The 20,715-nt window shown below is 43.2% G+C and overlaps 3 protein-coding genes across 19 annotated transcripts in view; 1 reads left to right on the forward strand and 2 right to left on the reverse strand.

Annotated features, from left to right (window-relative positions):
- Pfdn2 (prefoldin subunit 2) lies at positions 1–14,160 on the reverse strand. Of its 2 annotated transcripts, none has more exons than XM_003466686.5 (4): positions 14,027–14,160; positions 1,171–1,259; positions 949–1,072; positions 1–300 (listed from the first exon to the last, which is right to left on the reverse strand). In XM_003466686.5, the coding sequence occupies exons 1-4, from the start codon at positions 14,099–14,101 to the stop codon at positions 124–126; spliced, it is 465 nt and encodes a 154-aa protein (XP_003466734.2). In that variant the 5' UTR covers positions 14,102–14,160; the 3' UTR covers positions 1–123. The 2 variants fall into 2 exon arrangements, with proteins under 2 accessions (XP_003466734.2, XP_063109619.1); XM_063253549.1 differs by having other exon boundaries at positions 1–366.
- Nit1 (nitrilase 1) lies at positions 14,121–17,675 on the forward strand. 9 transcript variants are annotated; one of them, XM_013149222.2, is made up of 8 exons: positions 14,142–14,283; positions 14,804–14,890; positions 15,101–15,388; positions 15,495–15,598; positions 15,820–15,953; positions 16,075–16,200; positions 16,465–16,656; positions 17,477–17,675. In XM_013149222.2, the coding sequence occupies exons 1-8, from the start codon at positions 14,231–14,233 to the stop codon at positions 17,483–17,485; spliced, it is 993 nt and encodes a 330-aa protein (XP_013004676.1). In that variant the 5' UTR covers positions 14,142–14,230; the 3' UTR covers positions 17,486–17,675. The 9 variants fall into 9 exon arrangements, with proteins under 9 accessions (XP_005002333.1, XP_063109613.1, XP_013004676.1 ...); XM_005002276.4 differs by lacking the exon at positions 17,477–17,675 and having other exon boundaries at positions 14,121–14,252; positions 16,465–17,011; XM_063253543.1 differs by lacking the exon at positions 17,477–17,675 and having other exon boundaries at positions 14,121–14,252; positions 15,134–15,388; positions 16,465–17,011.
- Positions 16,915–20,715, reverse strand: part of Dedd (death effector domain containing) — an 11,455-nt gene continuing 7,654 nt past the window's right edge. For all 8 annotated transcript variants that reach the window (XM_013149227.3, XM_013149226.3, XM_013149225.3 and 5 more), the window contains 4 exons: positions 19,919–20,307; positions 19,626–19,733; positions 19,043–19,189; positions 16,915–18,472 (listed from right to left, as the gene is read on the reverse strand). In XM_013149227.3, the coding sequence (XP_013004681.1) occupies positions 18,096–18,472; positions 19,043–19,189; positions 19,626–19,733; positions 19,919–20,243 (957 nt within the window). In that variant the 5' untranslated portion in view covers positions 20,244–20,307 and the 3' untranslated portion in view covers positions 16,915–18,095. The remainder of the gene's footprint in view (positions 18,473–19,042; positions 19,190–19,625; positions 19,734–19,918; positions 20,308–20,715) is intronic.

Raw genomic sequence — 20,715 nt, forward strand, 5'->3', positions numbered from 1 at the left:
TTCTGACCAAAACATTTAATTAACAACAAAAAAATATTACAATAGCAGAGAAAATAATAATAATAATAATAAAGAGAAATCAGAAGTGGGAGTCAGGGTAGAAAAAATGCAGAGGCCTGATCCCTAAGAGACCAACACTCCAGCTGAGCTGGCCTTAGCCCCAGCCCCTTCCGAATTTTCCTTGGCTGCTGGCTTCTCATCTTCTCCCATGAGACGAATGTTGTGCTTTTCCCGGAATTCATTGAGTTCTTTTCCCTTTGCCTGAAGCTGCTGGGTCAGCGTCTCGATGATTTTCTGTATCTGCAGGGCAAATGAACTAGAAGTAGCTGGGCAGTGGAGCTGCCTCTCAGGCTTCTCCTCTCCCTTCTGGAATGTATGGTAAGGGAAAGTCAAAGAGATGACTCTTCTACACCTAGCTCAGACACAAAAATGATTCCTTTCTCAAACACAGTGGTTATACATTTTAATACAAGAACTTAAAATGTTACTTATAGCAGTCCCAAGGCTTTAATCAATGAGTCCAAGGAAACTCTATTATAAACTAATTCTTCAGGTGATTTTGACATAGATATATCTGGACCACACTGCTCTAACTCTGCTCAATTCAACTACATCAAAGAGCCAATGAGGAAGGGTACAGCTAGCAATTCCTCATCTAAGCAGCTGGATTTAGCAGAGTGCAAATAACACAGGCTACTACCTTCAATATGAGTTTCTTTTCTTTTTCTTTTTTTTTTTTTCTTTTTCTTTTTCTTTTTCTTATAGGTACTGGGGATCGAACTCACGACCGCACACTTGCAAGGCAGGTGCTTATGCCACTGAGCTAAATCCCCAGCCCCCAATATGCGTTTCTACCCAGACTCCCTGCCACATTCCCTAGGTCCCTGGGCTCCCCTTCATTATCCCTTGGTTGCCCAAAATTTCTACTTGGGATTCTTGCTCACTTACCTGCTCCTTGTTATTCTCCAAGGCAGGCAGCACCTCTTTGACAGTCCGCTCCACCAGCACACCTCCAACCATGCGGAAGCACTTGCGAGTCTCATCTACCTCCTTCAGTGTGTCAATCACTAGGCTGGAGTAGGGCAAGGCAGGACTTCAGATTTCACTCCCACTCTACTGCACCCCTGTTACTAAACAGCCTGCCCACCTCTTCTACTCTGATCTTCTCACCTGTGCTCATTCAATTCCATCTCCAGCTCAGCTGCTTTAGATGCTAGGCCCCGCTGTTCTTGCCGAAGGCGGTTAAAGCCAGCAATTACCTTAGGTATAAGAAAAGAGACAAGACAGTGGAAACGACAGGCAGTAAAGATAGTATGTAGGGTGGCAAGTTTCACAAAGATGCAACAAGGGATACCTACTTTGGAAATGGGGTTGGACACAAGTTTGCAACTTCTTAGGTCTGCATTACATAGTAGCCACTTACTGAAAGATCTGCTAGGCACCAGGAGATATAACTAGAGGATTTGGCCTCTGGCTAACTGTAGCTAATAATCTGATGAAGAAAACATTTCTGATGTAAGGCTGGGATGTAGCTCAGTTGCAGAGTCATTGCCTCGTATGCAAAAGGCCTGACATTCAAACTCCAGCAATGCAAAAAAAAAGAAACAAACTGATGGAATGGTGAGTTGTTGGGGAACCCTTTTTTTCCCCCCTCATTTTTGTTTTTCAGGCAAGGTCTCCCTATGTATACCAGGCTGGTCCTGTACTCATGATGATCCTCCTGCCTCAGCTTCCCGGGTGCTGAGAATACACGCATGTGCCACCATACCCAATTTAAATTTTGACATGCAGTTTCACTAAACCGCCAGGCTGCTCTCAATCTCTTTTTCCTCCTGCCTCAGACTTTCAAGTAGCAGTGATCACAGACATGTGTCGCTGTGCCTGGTCAGATGTCTTTGCTAAAGCTTGAAGGATAGAAGTTAGGGATAGTGGGAAGATGAGGCCAGAACAAACCTCTTAGTAACATTTGTAAAGGCAGAGAGGTGATTACTACCAGCTCCTAGTTCTCCAGAAACTGGGCAAAGAACAACAGATGAAAACCAGACCATGCACTAACACTACCACCACAACCCTCACATCCAGTACGAGGTTCTTATGACTCTCTAGAATGAAGTATGAAAAGTAGGAGATGCAATATGAGAAGAAAATGGGAGAAAGGGAGGTTTGTAGGATGGCAGAAAAATTTGAAATTCAGAAACAAAAGATCAGGTTTCAAGTTCTGCCTCTGTCACTTCCTGGCAGACATTTAATTGTATGGTTCTCAACCCTGGCTACCGGTTAGGATCACCTGGGGAGCATCTGAAAAAAAAAAATGAGCCTCTGAACAGCTACACAATTATTTATAGACAGGTATGGTGGCATACTCCTGTAATCCCAGCACTCGGGAGGCTGAAACAAATTCAAAACCAGTCTGTGTTAGAAAGTGAGCGCACTGCCAGCTTGAACTGTGTATCGAGACCCTGCCCCCAAAAGGTACGAAAGATGGATAGACAGACAGACAAACTGATAGATAACATTAGGCTGGTCTCAAATGTGCAATTTTCTTGTTTTAGCCTCAGGAGCAGCTGGGATTACAAGCATGCATCACCAGGCCTGGCTTCCCACATGTTTTTAATAGGCAGCCAGAACTAAAAACCACTGTGTAATACTCTCGAGCCTTACTTTTCTTATCTAGAAAATGTACATAATGATACTGGCAAGGCTGTTGTACCATGTGGACCAAATAGCATGAAACAGCTCTGTAAGAGATCTGCTCATGGTCTTCTCCATAAATCCAGAGGTGCCCCCTCAGACACTTCCATGCAAACCACTGCCAAATCTTTCGTTCTCATTTGTGGTATCTCCAATGTCACTGTCAGAAACACTGCCCTAGTACCAATGACCAACCACCTCCCAGCCATTCATTCATTCATGTAATTCAAAAGCAAGGCCAGGCATGTGGCCACACCTATAATACCAGCACTCAAAGGCCAGTTTGGGTTACACAGTAAGTTCAAGGCCAGCCTGAACTACATGACAAGACCCTGTCTCAAAATGAATAAATTAATTAAATAAAAAAAATAAAGCCAGGGACCCACAACGCAGTCCAGACTGGCCTCGAACTCATGTGATCCTCCTGCCTCAACTTCCCAAGTGCTGGGACTACAGGTGTATGTCACCATCCCAAACTCACCTCCCCTTCATTAGGGCTCTTTATCTCTAATTTGTTCTCTGCAAGGTTCATATTCAGCTAATATAGTCTAAATGGATGGCTGACTTATACCACTCTTACATTCTTTCTACTGCCCAATAAACCAACTAGTCATACCTGACTAAGAGCCAGGCATGGAGGCACATGTTTCTAGTCCCAGTGCTCAAAGAGGCTGAGAAAGGAGGATCCTCACAAGTTTAAGAGCGGCCTGGGCTGCATATTGAACGCAAGGTCAGCCCAAACTACACAATGAGACTCTGTTTCAAAAAACTAAATGGGAAGAAAAACACAAATAGTTGACTAAGAGCTTTCAGAAACTTGCTCCCTTCTCCTACCATCAGCTCTTCATTTTAATCTAATTTAATCAACGCACCTTCAACGAATACTCTGGAAATCAAATTTAGAGGCTGTTTTTCCTTTACCTTCATACCCTATATCAAAACTACTGCATTTATAGTTCATTTTTCTCTGTCAATGCTCCAGATAAAAATCATTTCATTTACTGAGAATGACAGCCCACTCACTCAAGACCAACCTGAATAATATTGTAAGACCCCCCTTCTCATGACCCCCCCAAATTAATTTCCATCTAAGAAAATTCCATGACTAACTCAGAGTCCAGATATTTTCTCTAATGGCCCATTCTGGATGTATACTGTTAAATGTATCAATTAACCAGCTGAAATGTCTACATTTTCTGAGACTGCCCAAATTAATTTTCTTTAGTAATTAGAAGGGCTTATTATTATTATTTTGGTTTTCTGAGACAGGGTTTTACTGTGTAGCCCATGCTGGGCTTGAACTTGTGGCAAATGTCACACTCAGCCTCCCCAGTACTGGTATTATAGGCATAATCCACCACATCAAGCAGGAATTCAAGAGATTTTGTTTTTTTCTCCCAAATGTCAATCTTTCTTCAACATGGGGTGGGGGCATGAGGATTTAAACCCAGGGCCTAATACATGCTAAATGTGTTCTCTTCCACTGAACCATGTCCCCATGTGATATGAATCCATTTCTTCTTAATTTATAAACTTTTAATCAAATACCAAATTAAGATCAGCTAACTACAACTTAACTCTAAATTAAATGCAAAGCAAGCACTTTAAAAAAAAAAAAATGGGGCCAGGGATATGGCTCAGTGGCACAGCACCTGCCTGACAAGCATGAGGTCCTGAGTTTGATTCCCAATACCAAAAAAATTATATTTGAGACAGAGCTCACTATCTAGCCCAGGCTGACCTCAAACTCATGATCCTTCTGCCTGAGTCTTCAGGTGCTGGGCATTACAGGTGTGTACTACCACACTCATCTAAAATAAGTGAATTTTAACCTGCCTGTTTCTGGGATCAGCTAGGTAGAGTCAAGACCATGCTTGGTCCCACATTCTTCCTCTAAAATACAACTTTTCTAATAGTCTTCTGCCCTATGACTAGATCTAATTCTCCTCCTCTTTCCTCTTCTATTCTTAAATTGCCTGGTTTGAGCAGAGGAGGTCAGGTCAGTGATGAGTGTCTGGAACCTATTAAATCACCATCTTATATAAGTATATGCCTACTGCAAAGTATCCAACTAAGTTAAATTACCAACTAGTCTAACTTCAGCTTTTCACATTCTCATAAATTACATGTATAAACAATTTTGTACAGGAAGTAAATTTCTTCTTTTTTAAAGGCTACAAAGAACTTATACCCTATTGATCTATTTTTAAACTGCTTAACTAGTCCTCTGGTTATGAAATTTAGGTTGCTTCCATTTTTTCTGTAATAAGTAACAGTAATGTTAAATATTTTTGTGCAGTAGTACAAAAACTTTATGGCCATTAAAAAAAATGTACAACCATTTTTGAGTCACAGTCCCCAAAGTGAAATTAGTCAAAAGACATCTGAATGCAGATGTCTTGTGCTCAGGGTGAATGATTTGGGGATGACAATATGCAATGTATGTACCTTTGTTTCCCCTGATTGATGTGTTTTGAAATTTTAATTTTTTTTCTCTTTGAAATAAAATGGATTTGAAAAACAAAACAATATTACAGCTTGTCCTGCCTGTAGATAGAGAAATCCATCATGCTACCAGCAATGCTTTGCTTATACTTGCTTCTCAAAGGCATCTGTGGTAGCTTTTATTATTCTTATTAACTTAATAATTCTAGATTTGAGACATTAACTCCAGAAACCATGGAGTCACCCTTGACTCACTAGCCACAGTCAATCTCTTAAACTGTATCCTCAAACTGTATCCTCAATCTCTTAAACTGCCTCAAACCCATCTACTTCCACCACAGCTCTGCCACTACAGCTTCCAGATTGCCTCCTCCAACCCACTCCCACGCTGTGGCACAAATGATCTAAATTACGTATGTATCTAATAATGTAGTTCCATTATTACTACACCAAAAACCTTTGACAGTGTTTGATGAAAGAATAAAACACAGACACCTCAAAACAGTAAACAAGTCCTACAAAGATCTGATCTCTACTGTAACTTCAGTTACTCTGAAGGCTAAGCCAAGAGTATCCCAACTTCAAAGCCAGCCAGGGCAATTTAGTAAGATCCTGTCTCAAAAAAAAAAAAAAAAAAAAAAAAAAAGCACTGTGTTGGCTAGGCATAGTGCCTGGAATCCCACCACTCAGGAGACTGAGGCAAGAGGATCTCTACAAGTTTGAGGCCTGCCTCGGCTACATAATGAGTTCAAGACCAGTCTAAACTACATAGTGAGACCTTGTCTCAAAAAATAAAAAAAGTCTAGAGGCTGTAGCTTACTGCAAGATCCTAGATTTGATACCCAGTAATAGGTGTGGGAGGGCCTGGGCCAGGTCCCTGCTTACTTCTTCCAATCAGTCTTACCCTTCAATCTTAACTCAGCATTCTTAGCATCTTAAGCCAGGGGTAACTTGCTTTTCTGGAATCTGTGTGGAATCTTCGCCCTACCAGGTACAATTTTCTAAACCTCTCTCATTTATTAGGCAGGAAAACTGCCATGATTTCAAGGTCATCTTAGGCCAGTGAGTTAAGATAGCCTGAACTACACAGAACCCTTTCTTAAAAAACAAGCAAACCGTTCAATCCCTGGAACCGCAAAAAAAAAAAAAAAAAAAAAAAAAGCAAACGGAAGTTAAAGCAAATGGCTGGGATATACCTCGTGTGAAGGCCCTCAATTCAGGCCCCCTTTCAAAGATGAGTACAGTACCTTCAATTAGAAATCAAGAGACCAAGGCTGGTGGAGTGTGGGGAGCTGGCTAAAGTAATAGTAAACTATAGAAATGGTACTTGTACTCAGGTGTACTCAGGTTTATCTTAAAAATCTATTTTGCCAGGCATGGTATGCATGCCCATAATTCCACTATTCAGGAGACTGAGGCAGGAGAAGCACAAACTGGAGTCCAACCTAGGCTACATAATGGGATCCCATCTAAAAAAAAAAAAAAACAGTGGGCATACCTATAGTGCATACCTATAACTCCAACTCAGGAGGCTGAGGCATGAAGACTGCTGCAAGTTAAGGCTAACATGGGCTACACAGTGAATTTAAGGACATCCTGAACTGCACAGTGAGACCCTCACTCAGAACAAAATAAAACAAAAACTGTAAGAAAAACAGTCGATTTTCTACTAATATCTTACTCCCAGTTTACCTTATATTAATCTCATATATATCAAATTATTTTCATTTGATTTATGTTTCTGTTTTGTTTTCTTTCTTTTGTATCAATATCATATAGTGTCAGTAACTTCAGGAAAAAATCTACAACCATTACTCCCCCCCCCATGTCTTTTGGTCTTGTCACGTAAGTTATTCGTGTTGAATTCAGTGAAAGAATAAATTGAGAATTATGATCCAATTCACTAGGGAATGCATTTCCTAAGACAATGCCCCACTAACTTACCTCCTTTTCAGTTCAGTGACCCCTCCTTTATTACATACTCAACTCTCTATCAAAGAAAATTTTTTGTTTGGGGGATTTTGTTTTTGAAGACAGGGTCTCATGTGGAGTTCAGGCAAGCACTGAACTTACCATGTAACCCAGGCTGGTCTGAAACATGATGATCCTCCTGCCTCAGCCTCCTGAGTGCTGGGATCACAAGTATACACCACCACTCCCAGTGTTACTTCCATTCAAAATCTCCTTATAATAAAATAGAGGTATCTGTCTCATTGCTATTATTATAGATCGATATCCACCCAAGTGCAGTATAGATGCCTTAAAATCAGGTTGTTCAATGCTGAACCGATCATTTTAAATTGTTTCTCTTGTGTTTTTGTTGTTGTTTCTCATTCCTCTCCCCTCCCTGCAGCCCCTTTCCTTCATTTACAAAACCTTTGTTTTCATTTTTAGCTTTTATTCTGCTTTCTTCTTGTCCTTTCTCTTCCCTCTCCACACTTTTCCCTTTCTCATTTGAACATTTTCTTCCTATTTCCAATATACATTTTGGTCCTTATTTATACTTATGGTTTCTCACGTCAGAGAAACCATGTAAAATTTGAGCATATGTGTTCAATTTATTTCAGTTAAGAGTATGGTCTCAAGGTGCATCCATTTACCTAGAAGTGTCTCTCCACATTGATTTCCAGTGGTTGCACCAGTCCATCCATACTCCCACAAACAGCAGGCAAGGGTTCCTTTTCCCCACAGCCCTGACAGCATTTATTTTGATTTGTTGATAACAGCCCTTCTTACTGGAATGAGACAGAATCTCAGTGTTGTTTTAATTTGTATCTCTCAAATGAACAGTGATGTTGAATTTTTTTTTTTTATTTACTTTCCATTTCTACCTCTTCATCAGATCTATTCATTTCAAATGCCTATTTTTGGACTGGGTCTTTAAATTTGGTGGGGGGTCTGATTTTTTTGAGTTCTTTATTCTATGTATTAGCCCTTTGAGGAACAGCTGGCAAATTTTTTTCTACACTATGGTTTGTCTCTTCACTCACTTGGTGGTTTATCTTGCTGTGCAAAACCTTTTTAATAAGATAAGGATCCCGTTTTTGATTCTTTGTGATAGTTCCTGTGTGATTAGAGTTTCGTTTATAAAATCTTTACGTATACCAATATCTTCAAGAGTTCTATCCATTCTCTATTCCAGCAGATTTAGTGTTTAATATTTAGATCTTTGATTCTTTTCAATTTTAGTTTAGTGCATGATAAAAGGTATGCGTCTAGTTCTAATCTTCGACATGTGGAAAGCACCACTTATTAAAGGGCTATCTTTCTTCCAAATAAAGTATTTGGCTCCTTTATCAAAGATAAAGTGGCTGAATATCTGGAATTGATCCTGTACTTCTAATTTATTTCACTGATCCTTGGGTCTGGTGTTCCCCTCTACCATCCCATGCCATTTTTATCACAGCCACTTTGCAGTATAATTTATTTTATTTATTTATTTATTTATTGTGGGGAGTACTGGCAATTGAACTCACAATCTCGTGCTTGTCAGGCAGGAGCTTAGGCCACTGAGCTAAATCCCTGGACCTGTAGTATAATTTAATATCAAGTAATTGTGCTATGCCTTTGTTGCACAGAATTGCTTTTGCTATTCTAGATTTCTTCTGGCTCCAAATGAATTTTAGTTGTCTTCCCTGTTTCTGCAAGAGCCAAGAGTCTCATTTTATCTCTGAACATACCCTTGTGCCATCAATTGCAAAACATATACTTGGCAATTTCTCTTAAGCTCTTTGATATCACCCTAGTTCAGGCCTTCGTTACCCTTTGGTCCAAACTACTACAACTATCTTCTAAATGATCTCCCCAGTTTTAGACTCCCCAAATTTGTCAACACACTGCTGCTAACTTGTTATAAAGTGAGTCTACCCCTCATTCTGCTCCCTTTTATAGGGCTCACTTGTCCTTGTCCTTCACTTTCTCCCATGCTATGATGGCCTTGCCAGATGCTGACACTGCTCATGGATTTCCCAAATTTTCAGAAGTTACAGTCATCCAGTCTCTGGTATCCTGTTATAGCAAAAGGAAATGAACCACGATAATTCCCTTTTTGTTCACACATATATGAATATACACAAAGGCAAAAAGGAAAGGGGAGACCCTTCAAAGGTATACTCCAAAATGGTAAGAATAGTTACCACCAGATAGTAGAATTATGCATGATTTATTTCCTAGTTTGTACTTTTTCCTGTGTTTTCTACATTTCCTAAACATGTAGTATGATTTTTCATAGTAGAAAAAATATTAATAGCACAACATATACTCTTCTTCCTCCATTTTTTGGTACCAGGAATTGAACTCATGACCTTGTATTTGCCAGACAGGTACTTGTGCCACTGAGCTAAATTTTGGCCTTTTTTAATCTTTTTTTTTTGGGGGGGGGTAGTGGGGCTCAAACTCACAACCTTGTGCTTGTCAGGCAGGCACTTATGCCACTGAGCTAAATCCCCAGCCCATTTTGTTCTGTTTTTTGAGACAGGTTCTCACAGTATAGTCCAGGGTAGCCTTTTATTTATTTATTTATTTTTGGTACGGGGGATCGAACTCATGACCCTGCACTCAGGTGCTTATGCCACTGAGCTAAACTCCTGGCCCTGTCCAGGCTAGTCCTGAACTCACACCAGGCTGGCCTTGAACTTCTGGCAATCATTCTGCCTCAGCCTGCTGAGTGCTGGGATTACAGGCATGTGCCACCACATGGGCTCTCCATTTCTTACTCTGAGTTGCTAAATTACCCACACTGGGCTTAAATTTGTGATGTTCCTGCCTCAGCCTTCCATAGTACTGGGATTACAGGCATTCAGTTCATGTTCAGATAGGAGTACATCCCTCTAACTTATACTCTACCTCATGACTTAGCTATAATAATCAGATACTAAAGTTTATGTCAATCTATGCTTTCCTCAACTCTCCTCTTCCAACCTTATCCCCTATTTTCTGTTTCACTGCCACCTGTTTATTGCAGGGCTCAGCTCAATTAGCTCTAATGTAATCATGGTATAAATGGAAAAACAGACTTATCTGATTCTCAGTTCTCTCATTTAAAAGGCCTGTTATTCCAGTTAATGACTTTGGCCAAGTTATCCAAAGCCTGTGAAATTTAGATCTCATTTCAAAAGGGAATAATTATGGTGGCACACTCCTGTAATCCCAGCACTCAGGAGACTGAAGCAGGAGGAATGTTTCAAGTTTGAGACCAGTCTGGGCTACAAAATGAGCCCAAGGCCCACCTGAACTACAGAGCCAGACCCTGTCTCAAAAAGACAAAAAAAAAAAAAAACAGGCAATAATTAAGTAACAGATGATAATACAAAGGGTCTAGTGCAAAGTGTTGCTCACTTCCATTTTATTTGTAAAGGACGCATGTGGTTCACATTCATAGCAGTGATTTAAAAAAAAAAAAAAGAAAAAACTTTGTTAATTTTTTTTTTTTCTTTTTTCCGGTACCGGGGATCGAACTCACGATTGCCTGCTTGCAAGGCAGGTGCTTATGCCGCTGAGCTAAATTCCTAGCCGCCCCCCTTTTTTTTTTATGAATTTTTTTTTTTTTTACTTTGTTAATTTTTTTTAAAAGTTTTTTTTTACTCAATGTTCTCTCTGGAACACAAACAAAGGCCAGAGAACATTAATCAACAAACAGCCTTAGCAACGCGTGGTAGCACCTGGAAGCTGAGGCAGGAGGATTGCTGTGAGTTTGAGGCAAGCCTGAATTACACAGCAAGACCATGTCTAAACAAAACAAAAACAGACTTACATTCATTTCAAAAAACTTTTTTCCAAACCCCTTGTTTCATTTCTTTTCTCACTTTCTGTACAAAATATGGAACATTATTATATTCATCTACAACCACGTTTTTTTCTACCACTCAAAAGTTCAAACCTCTAATTATATCTCTAACTTAAATCTGTTTATTACAATTTATAAACCAACCCAGGCATAGTGTCACATGTCTATAATCCTAGATACATGGGAGGGTGAGGCAAGAAGATCACAAGTTTAAAACCAGCCTGAACAAATTAGTGAGACACTGTCTCAAAATTTTTTAAAAAATTTTAAAAATTAAATATTTAGCCAGGCATGGTGGCCCACACCTGGAGGCTGAGGCAGGAGGACTGCCATGAGTTCCAGGCCAGTCTGGACTACATAGCAAGACCCTGTTTCAAAACCAAAAAAATATATTTTTTTTAATTTAACAAAAATCCTAAAATAAATTTATCTTTCTCCCCAAACATGCTGGCCTTCCAACATTCCCTATGGCACTACTACCTACCAAAGACAGAAATCTGAGGGACATCTATACTCTTCTTATATTGCTCTTCCTAACTGAAGTCTTGCAATCCACCTCAAATTTTAAATCCACCTGCACTACAAACTGCCAAGTAGTTTCACGCCTTAATGATTTTTAACAAATTATTACTCCCATCTAGACAATCTTTCACTTTTTTCTTTGCTTGAGTAACTTTTCTCGACCTTTAGAATTAAGCTGAAGAATGTTCTTGTCTAGAAGCAAAAGCTAACCAGAGCTTATTAATAATTATTTGGACGGGGGGGGGGGGCGGTAAGCAGGGATCGAACACATGACCTCATGCTTGCCAGGCAGGCACTTAAGCCACTGAGCTAAATCCCTGGCCCTTAATACTGTATTCAATCATACAGAAGTTGACATGAGTTGTCTTGCCTGATATCCTGAATACAGTAAGGAGATAGGTGCTATTACAGTTTTTACAGACAGGACGTCGGAGCAGTAACTCACTGGAGGTCATACATAAGTAAGAAATAATAGAATGAAGTCAAAGCTAGGTCTGAGCCCAGTACACAAGAATGTTCCTACCCAACCCACTACACCATAGTTTCCCTTTCCACCCACCTGCCAAATCCCATGGCCGCTTCATTAGGTAGGATTCTCTTTTCTACTGTCATAAAGAAGGGACACAAATCTTTCCTGTCTTTTCTGAAGGGAGTCTGTGAGCAACATGTAACTGTTTCAATTGCTTGTTTCCCTGTATCCAGCAGAATGCCTAGTTACAGTGGCAGAAAACTTCAGCAAGCATGCCCTGAAGCTGGTTGGTATCATCAAAGCTCTAAAAGGTTCCCCTCACTGACTAGGACACGGTATATCTACAAAAAATATTACGTTCTTTCACTTTACTATATCATAAATCAACTCATCCTCTCTTCTCTAAGTCCCACAGCACTTTATACTTTTCTTAGAAAACTTATCTTCTAGCTAGGGATATAGCTGAGTAGTAGGTAGCATACTTGCCTAACATGTTTGGGGACCTGGGTTAAATTCTATCTACCACAAAAACAAAAAAAGCTTCTACCTCATTTTATCTTTTTGCATATGGCACTTACCACCAGACTATGCTCTTGGATAGCAGAAGACAGTTTTGGATTTTTACTTGTACGTGTGTGCGCCTCTGTGCACATACACATGCACTGGATATGGAACCCAGGGCCTTCACACTACATTGCTAATGCTTTTTTTAATTTTAGGTTTCTTGAGACAGGGGTCTTGCTACGTAGTTCCAGCTAGTCTTAAACTCAGTGACCCTCCTGCCTCACCCTTCTGAGTGCTGTGATTACAGGTGTGTATCATCAAGCCCAGCAGGTTTATGTTTTGAGACATGATCTACCCAAATCAATAAATTACTCAGGCTAAGCTCCAACTTGTTTATGATCTTCTAGCCTTAGCCTACTTGAGTGTTGGGATTACAGCCATGGGCCACCATATACCCAACTATAGGACAATTTTTAAAATTCTTTACAAATACCGTTGCCTGTATTAACTGTTCAATAAATAATTGACTAGTGAACCTATGCTATGGTTAAAATACTGTACCTAAAAAAAATAAAATACTTTACCTAGTTGAGCATGGTAGCACATGCCTGTGATCTCAGTACTCGGGAGGCTGAGGCAGGCGCATCACTGAATTTAAGGCCAGCTCGGACTATACGAGTTCAAGGCCAGCCTAAACTACATAGCAGGACCCTGTCTCAAAAAATAAAACACTGTAACTTGCTTAACACATTCCCCTCGGCTTGAACTACCAGTGGTATATACGAGATTGTTTCATCAGCAGGCCAGGTGGTGCAGACAAGTTTAATCACTTTTATCGGTCTTTTTACTCACAAAAATAATTAAAAAGCCTCTCCATAGGACAGTAGTGAAAGTACCACCACGTCTCACTTGGCAGCGAGACACACACATTACAGACCTGATGTGAACGTGCTAACAGTTTTTATCTCTATCGTGCAGATTTTTTCCCATTCTAATTAAATGATAGCCCTACTATCAGCAACGCACCGAGGGCCTTCTGATTAATTTGTCTCGCCACAAGCTTCCCCATATCAGGAGACTGTTAGGATTGATGGTCCTAACAGAAAGTTAGTCCACGGAGTCCGGAGTCAAAATACTATAGAACCCTGAACTGTTGTAGTACGTAAATCACGCGGTTCTACAGAATGACAGAGACTGTCAATGTGGTTTCAGGCTCACTTAACATACTACACAACCGCGCCACTATCTAGTCCTCTGGGCTTCTTCACGCGCTGGCATGGCCAACCGTGTCGCGTTCAGAGCGCTGAAGAGTCACGGTGAGGAAAGCGATGATCCATCCACCTGGCCTCAGACCTGGGCATCTTCCCAGACGCTGCGAGTCAGGCTTTCTCCTCCCCCAGACTCCCCAGCACCTGGGGGGCGTGGCTCTCACCTACCCACCCGCCTACTCTCCCTCGAGGCTACTCCGGTTTCTCCAAAGACCCTCCCCTCGGGTAGCCACGCAACGTGGGGACGGAGTGAAGGCCAGCACAAGCTGCAGGCACCCCCTCGCCGCCTCGCATCGACCCCAGACCCATTCAGGTGCCCTCCGCACGTTCTCTGCGCCTCACCTGTTCGGCCGACACCGCCCCCTTCCCCGCACCGCTCCCGCTGCTCTTGCCGGCGCGACCGCTACTCTCCGCCATTTTCGCCGCCTGCCAGGCTTCCGGCCTGCGCAGCGCCTCTCCGTCCTACGTCACGTCCGGTCCGGGAGTTACCGCCCCCTCGCCTTGGTGCCGCTGGCTCCAGGCCGCTGTTCGGATCGGATCCTGTGAATGGTTTTGGCTGCGTTTTCATGTAGGACCTACTCCCTAGCCCGCCCATTGCGGTGAATTCCCTCTGCGGTGCAACAGAAATTCCTGCCCCAGAAAGAAGCGGGGAAGACGGCTATTCGGAGGGTGGAGACTCGGACTGGGGTCTGGTCTTGTGCCCTCTGTCCACCTTGGGTGATAGGGAGCGAGGGTATGCGAACTTCCCTGCAGAAGTTCTAGTTTAAGGGGGAAATATGTTTTGAGTCAATCAAATATGCTTTGCGCACAGTCGGGAGAGAGAGGCTTGGAAAAACCAAGGTTTCTCTGAGGTGACTTTTGGACTGCGTCTTTGGCAGAAGGGTTCCACTTTTGAGATCCCTGGAAATTGAGTCCGGATTGTAGTCCCCTTCTCCATGTTCTTACTTTAGGATCTCCTCTCATAGCCCGTACTTACAGTAAAAGATGTTTTTGAACAGTTAGGGGAGCCTTTACTGACAGGGCTCTGATTCAGACTCAGCATGAAAGGAGACATCGAAGAATCCTAGAAGTGTATTGCTTGAAGAGGAATTTGATGTCCTGATTTCTCACCTTCCTCAGGCTGGGCTTCATCACCAACCAGCTCCTGTCTCCTCTGTGTCCTGGACTCCGCATACGTGGACTCTCAATACTTTGTGCTCAATACAGGTAACATGTTTTGTTTTGTCCTTAGTTCCTGCCACATAGTAGATGGTCAGTGTTAACTGGATGGTGAGAGACGTCAGCCATCCACAGAACATTTGATAAATAAGCTCCACTGGCCTTGGGTTAGTATTCTAAGAGCATTGTCAGAAGGAAATCCAGTGTTTCTGCCTTCCAATTTAAACCCTTCGCTAAACTTGGGTTTCTCCATGCTAGGAAATCTGAGAATCCTGCCTATGCCATCCACAGGCCCAGAGCCATGGCTAGCTCCTCGTCCTCCTGGGAACTGCCCCTAGTGGCTGTGTGCCAGGTAACATCAACACCAGACAAGCAACAGAACTTTAAAACATGTGCTGAGCTGGTTCGAGAGGCTGCCCGACTGGGTGCTTGCCTAGCTTTCCTGCCTGAGGCATTTGACTTCATTGCTCGGGACCCTGCAGAGACACTCCGCCTGTCTGAGCCACTCGGTGGGAACCTTTTGGAAGATTATATCCAACTTGCCAGGTATCAGGGAATGGGGAGGAAATTGAATCTTTATTTGCCTGTATCCCTGGATTGTCAGATGAGGGTAGAGCCTGAAGAAGAGTTGTCAGTGTCCCCTCCCCCCCAGGGAATGTGGACTCTGGCTGTCCTTGGGTGGTTTCCATGAGCGTGGCCAAGACTGGGAGCAGACTCAGAAAATCTACAATTGTCATGTGCTTCTGAACAGCAAGGGTGAGATTTCATAACCATTTAGCCTGCTTCTTCCCAGGTTCTTGTACCTAAACTTAGATTCTTCAAAACTGTTTCATTCCTCTATTTCCTTGGCCCAAGGTTTTAGGAGTACTTGCACTTCTGTTCTTAGCCTATAAACTGTCTCCTCCTTAGGCAGAAAAGTAGCTAAACTCAGCTTCTAAAGCACCAGCAATGAGCATTTCTTTTTCCTCTTATCCTAGGATCAGTAGTGGCCACTTACAGGAAGACGCATTTATGTGACGTAGAACTTCCAGGGCAGGGACCTATGCGTGAAAGCAACTCTACCATAGCTGGGCCCAGTCTCGAGTCACCTGTCAGCACCCCAGCAGGCAAGGTAGGAGTTGTGAGAATGAAGGTGGGAGAGAATGAGGGAGGGGAATAGGAATACATCAAAGTGGTAACGGAAGTTGTGACAAATGGGACAGGGATGCCAAGTATGCTGCTTTTCATTTCAGATTGGTCTAGCTATCTGCTATGACATGCGGTTTCCTGAACTCTCTCTGGCATTGGCTCAAGCTGGAGCAGAAATACTTACCTACCCTTCAGCTTTTGGATCAGTTACAGGCCCAGCCCACTGGGAGGTAAGAGGACACCTCTTCAGAACATAAAGACTTTGTCAACTTCATTTGCTTCCCTTGGCTTTAAAAGTTGAAGGATTTTCTTCCTTTTCCCACCTAGTGGGAAAATTCCTTCCCCACAATTGTGGCTTGTGTGTTACAGAATGTAGCAAATCATTAAGTCATTCCAGGGCAGTTATCAGAATGGTGACAATGGATAATGTGTCCATTTCCTGACTTCCCTACTAGCTGCTCTATGTGCTTGAGTGTTTCTCATCTCCTCTTCAGGTGTTGCTGAGGGCCCGTGCCATTGAAACCCAGTGCTATGTAGTGGCAGCAGCACAGTGTGGAAGCCACCATGAAAAGAGAGCAAGTTATGGCCACAGCATGGTGGTGGACCCTTGGGGAACAGTCGTAGCACGCTGCTCTGATGGGCCAGGCCTCTGCCTTGCCCAGATCAACCTCAACTACCTACGACAGGTTCGCCAACATATGCCTGTATTTCAGCACCGCAGGCCTGACCTCTATGGCAACCTTGGTCACCCACTGTCTTAAGCTTTTTGATTCTGCCAGTTGAGACCCCCCCCATTGTGAGGTAGTACTGCTGTGATTTGTAGGCAGGACCCAAGCACAGCTCCCCTCACTTGGAAAACCTTGACTGTATTGATGTAACACAGGCTCAACTTCCTGGGAAAAGAGACGGCTTCCCCCTGAGCTCAGATTGCAGCTTCAGAAAAGTGGAATTTTATATAGTCACTGTTTATTTCATGAAAACTGAAGTTATGCTGAGGGCTGACCAGCACTAGCATTGAAAAAAATATATAATAATCATAAAGTCTGTGTCTGGACATCTCCTTTGGGAGCTGGATGGGAAGGTGGTAATTGTACCTGCTGGACTAGGCTCCAGTTCTAAGCCTCCTGGCTCATTCAACATGTCCCCTACCTAAAACAAAGTGCAACACTCAGTGCATATCCCAGCCCCATTCTCCCAGGCCTGGGAGTGGGAGGAGGGGTAGAAGAGAGGGAAAAAAGAAGGGCGAATCAATACTAAATTACTTCACTTTCTCTTATGGTGCCCTTTGCCCAAGCCAGAAGAAAGCAAAGGGGAGAAGGGCTGCAGGGTATGTTATTTATTTTCACTTGAACATGGAAGGAAAGTGTCACACTCCTCCTTCCCCTTTTTAGGGGGAGTGTATTTTAGTCAGGCGCCTCTTTCCCATCTACCCTGTGTGTGTTATACACAGCAAAGTTGGGAAGGGTAATGAGACTGACCAAGTTCTCTTATGTTACTCTCTTGAAGAGGGTCTGACAAAGGACAGAAAGGAAGAAGCCACACCAGGCAGCAGCTTCAAGCCTTGGAATGGAGAAAAGGTGGCAGAAAGGAGCAGCACCAGAGGCCAGGAGAGTGGAAAGGGCCACAGCTTCTGTTTCTTAAAAATTTTGTAATTTGGAAGAGGGGAGTGATTAATTTCCAAAATACACTTCAGAATCCCACCTTCCATACAGCTCCCTTACTCACAGCCCTTTGGTTTTTCAGACAAAATTTAAGAGCCCTCATAAAGCCGAAAGTATTGATAACCCCTCAATGCACCCAAAAGCAGTGTTCACTTCAATCCCCTACAAAGACTGACCTATAGACTTTGCATTTCCCTACACATTTGTCTTACGGCTCAGTGGTGAGGTGGCTGCAGACACACATTGGGGAAGGCAGGGATGGAGACCAGGGTAAGCCCAGGCACATGGGTGCGGAGAGGGCTGGGGACCACCACTTCCACGCTTTGTCTTTTTCTTTAAAAAAAAAAAAAAAAAAAGGCAGGGGTTTGATTGGTTGGAAGGGCAGAGAACAAACCCCAAAACAGTATGTGAGCTCCAGAGGCGGGTGGTGGGAACAGTCCCCAGAGAACTGAGAAGGGGAAAGGTTAGGGCAACGCTTGCAGCATCAAGTTCCTCAGGAGTTTCTGTCGGCCAAGCTCATAGTCCTCCTCATCTACATTGACCAGCAGCTTGATAGCTTCATGCCCCACAGCTTGCTTAAGCGAGTCTGTGATAAAGACACCTTTAAGTGCCTCTAGTAACGAGCCATTGATGTAGTCACGCCAGAATGCATCGAGGTAGGTGAGCTCAGAGAACTTGATATCACAGATGATGGAGCCCAGGTCCCGGGACTTGAGGATGGTGTTGGCCTGGCTAAAGCGCTCAAACTGGCGCTCAAGTGGGTCCTGCTTGTTAGAGAAGACGTTGCCTTGCAGAGCAGTGTCATGCTGGCAGTATTCAGCTCGAACCCGCAGTCTGATGTCTATGGGAGAGGGACGGAACGAAAGGTGGTACAGTGAGGAATAAGTTACAACCCAAGTCTGAAAGCTGAAAAGAATGATAGAATAGCAAAGTTGGGAACATGATCTGACAGCTTCTCTACCATTTCCCCAGGATTAGTTCTTTTCTACAGATCTCTGAAATCCTTGGCTAAATGCAGGAGGTTTCCTTAAATGGCACGTGCCCAGGTCAGCATTATTACTATCATTCAAAAACATCTTGCTTCTAGGAGATAGCTTCCTAATTACAGGCATCACGGTTCATTTTAATACTTGGTTTTTCCTGCACTGAAGATGTCATATTGGCATCCCTTTGTGTATTAACTCCATGTAGTTGAAATGTATCCTGCCACGAAGATGGAGAGTCCTAGAGCCTGAACCATTTAACCTCACTTTGCAGTAGCAATCAACATGAGCTTTGCCTCAGACAACAGGGAGCTAACCTCACTTTGCAGTAGCAGTCAACATGAGCTTTGCCTCAAATAACACGAGCTGCCCAGTACCCCAACAGTACTAAAGCCTACTCCACCTCTGGAATCCATGAACTTCCTCACCACATGTCTGCTTTTCCTTGGGATCTGGTGTCACTGACTTCCGGCGTTTTCGCTGGCTCCCAAGTGTGGCTCTCCCTCGGGCTGGCCGCTTGCTACACATCTGAGGACCCGAAGTGGGGCAGCATACCACAGGATAATGGGGAGGCACTAACCAAAAAGTAGAAGGGAAGAAAATACAGTAAGGAGGGGCTGGGGATTTAGCTCAGCGGCATAAGCGCCTGTCTTGCAAGCAGGCAGTTGTGAGTTCGATCCCTGGTACCGATAAAAACGAAAAAGACAAAAAAAAAAAAAAAAAAGAAAAGAAAATACAGTAAGATGACAGCAGAAATTCACACTCTCTTCTGGGAATGTAAAAGGAATTAGTTAGACTTAGCACTAAAAGCATTAGCAATACTGTGACCTGAAAGGACACAACATAAAAGCAAACATAGGGCATGGATGAAGCCTTCACAGCTCACCTGATTTTTTTATGCAGTTAGATGTTAGAAAACAGTATCCTTTCATATAAGCTGGCAAAACCAGGAATGTGATGGATCTGTGTCCTCTTGCTTAATTATGCATATTAGGAGTAATATCCTCTCACCTGTTTTAGGGGGCTGGGGAGGCCTCGGTTCTGGATCACTGAGGGTTCTTGGGGTCACATAGCGAATAGACGTCTCCTCTAGATACTTGTCTACAAGGTCAGGGCACACTGTAGAGGGGAGAAAAGTCATTCAGGGGAAAGTACACCTCTCACTTTTTTCAGTGCGCCTCCACATTTATCCTAGATACTCCCCAAGGTCAGGCCCTCTCCCCTCTAAATCCTATGCTGCTCACTCCAGGCCTCCCAGAACTCTTCCCTGAGTCCAGTGTTCGCAGCCACCCGAAAAACCTCACCAGCCCTTCTCCTCTTGAGGGTGACGTAGGGCAGCAGGTCATGGCGAGTTATGATGCGTAGCAGCTGCAGCACCTGGCGAAAGTTACTCTCATCACAGCGGCCCTGGCGCTCCAGAGCCAGTAAGAAGTCACGTCCATTTCTGATGAGTCCGCGCTCATGGTCATCAATGACGTCAACAAAGAGGAAGGAAAGCACACGCACATCTCTGTGTGTCAGATGGGTTCCCACGATGTCAAACATGCGGTGCAGGCTGTACAGCCCATGTTCCTGCTCACCATGCTCTTCCGGCCACACCTGGCCTGCCCGCCGCTTTAGCCCCGCCATGCTGGGGGCTCAGGAACACAACGCTTTCCAGAATCTCTGCTCAGCAGCTATAATCCCCAGTGCACTGTGAGAATAGGGCAACAACCTATGAGCTGCGCAATAGCAGGAACCAGTTTATTCATCCTAGTGCTTAACATGATGGCTGGTACAGTTTCCTGCTTGATACATGTTTATTAAATGTTTTTAAAGTGTTCGTTAAAAATAAAGCCGGGGACTGGGGATTTAGCTCAGCGGCATAAGCACCTGCCTTGTAAGCAGGCAGTCGTGAGTTTGATCCCTGGTACTGATAAAAATGAGAAAAATAAAATAAACAAAGCCTACAGCTCTCCATACCTGACAGATGATGCCCTCAGTCCAGATTCTACTGAAGTTATAATCACTTCTCCTGAACGAAAATATTCTATTAATTTTAGTACTACTTATTCAGCAAAAGTTGCTACACATAGTACTTTGATTATTCCTCTTACCCAAA

The sequence above is a fragment of the Cavia porcellus genome, unplaced genomic scaffold, assembly GCF_034190915.1.
Source record: "Cavia porcellus strain 051 isolate PalLab524CR breed Dunkin Hartley unplaced genomic scaffold, mCavPor4.1 scaffold_7, whole genome shotgun sequence".
Taxonomy (NCBI): domain Eukaryota; kingdom Metazoa; phylum Chordata; class Mammalia; order Rodentia; family Caviidae; genus Cavia; species Cavia porcellus.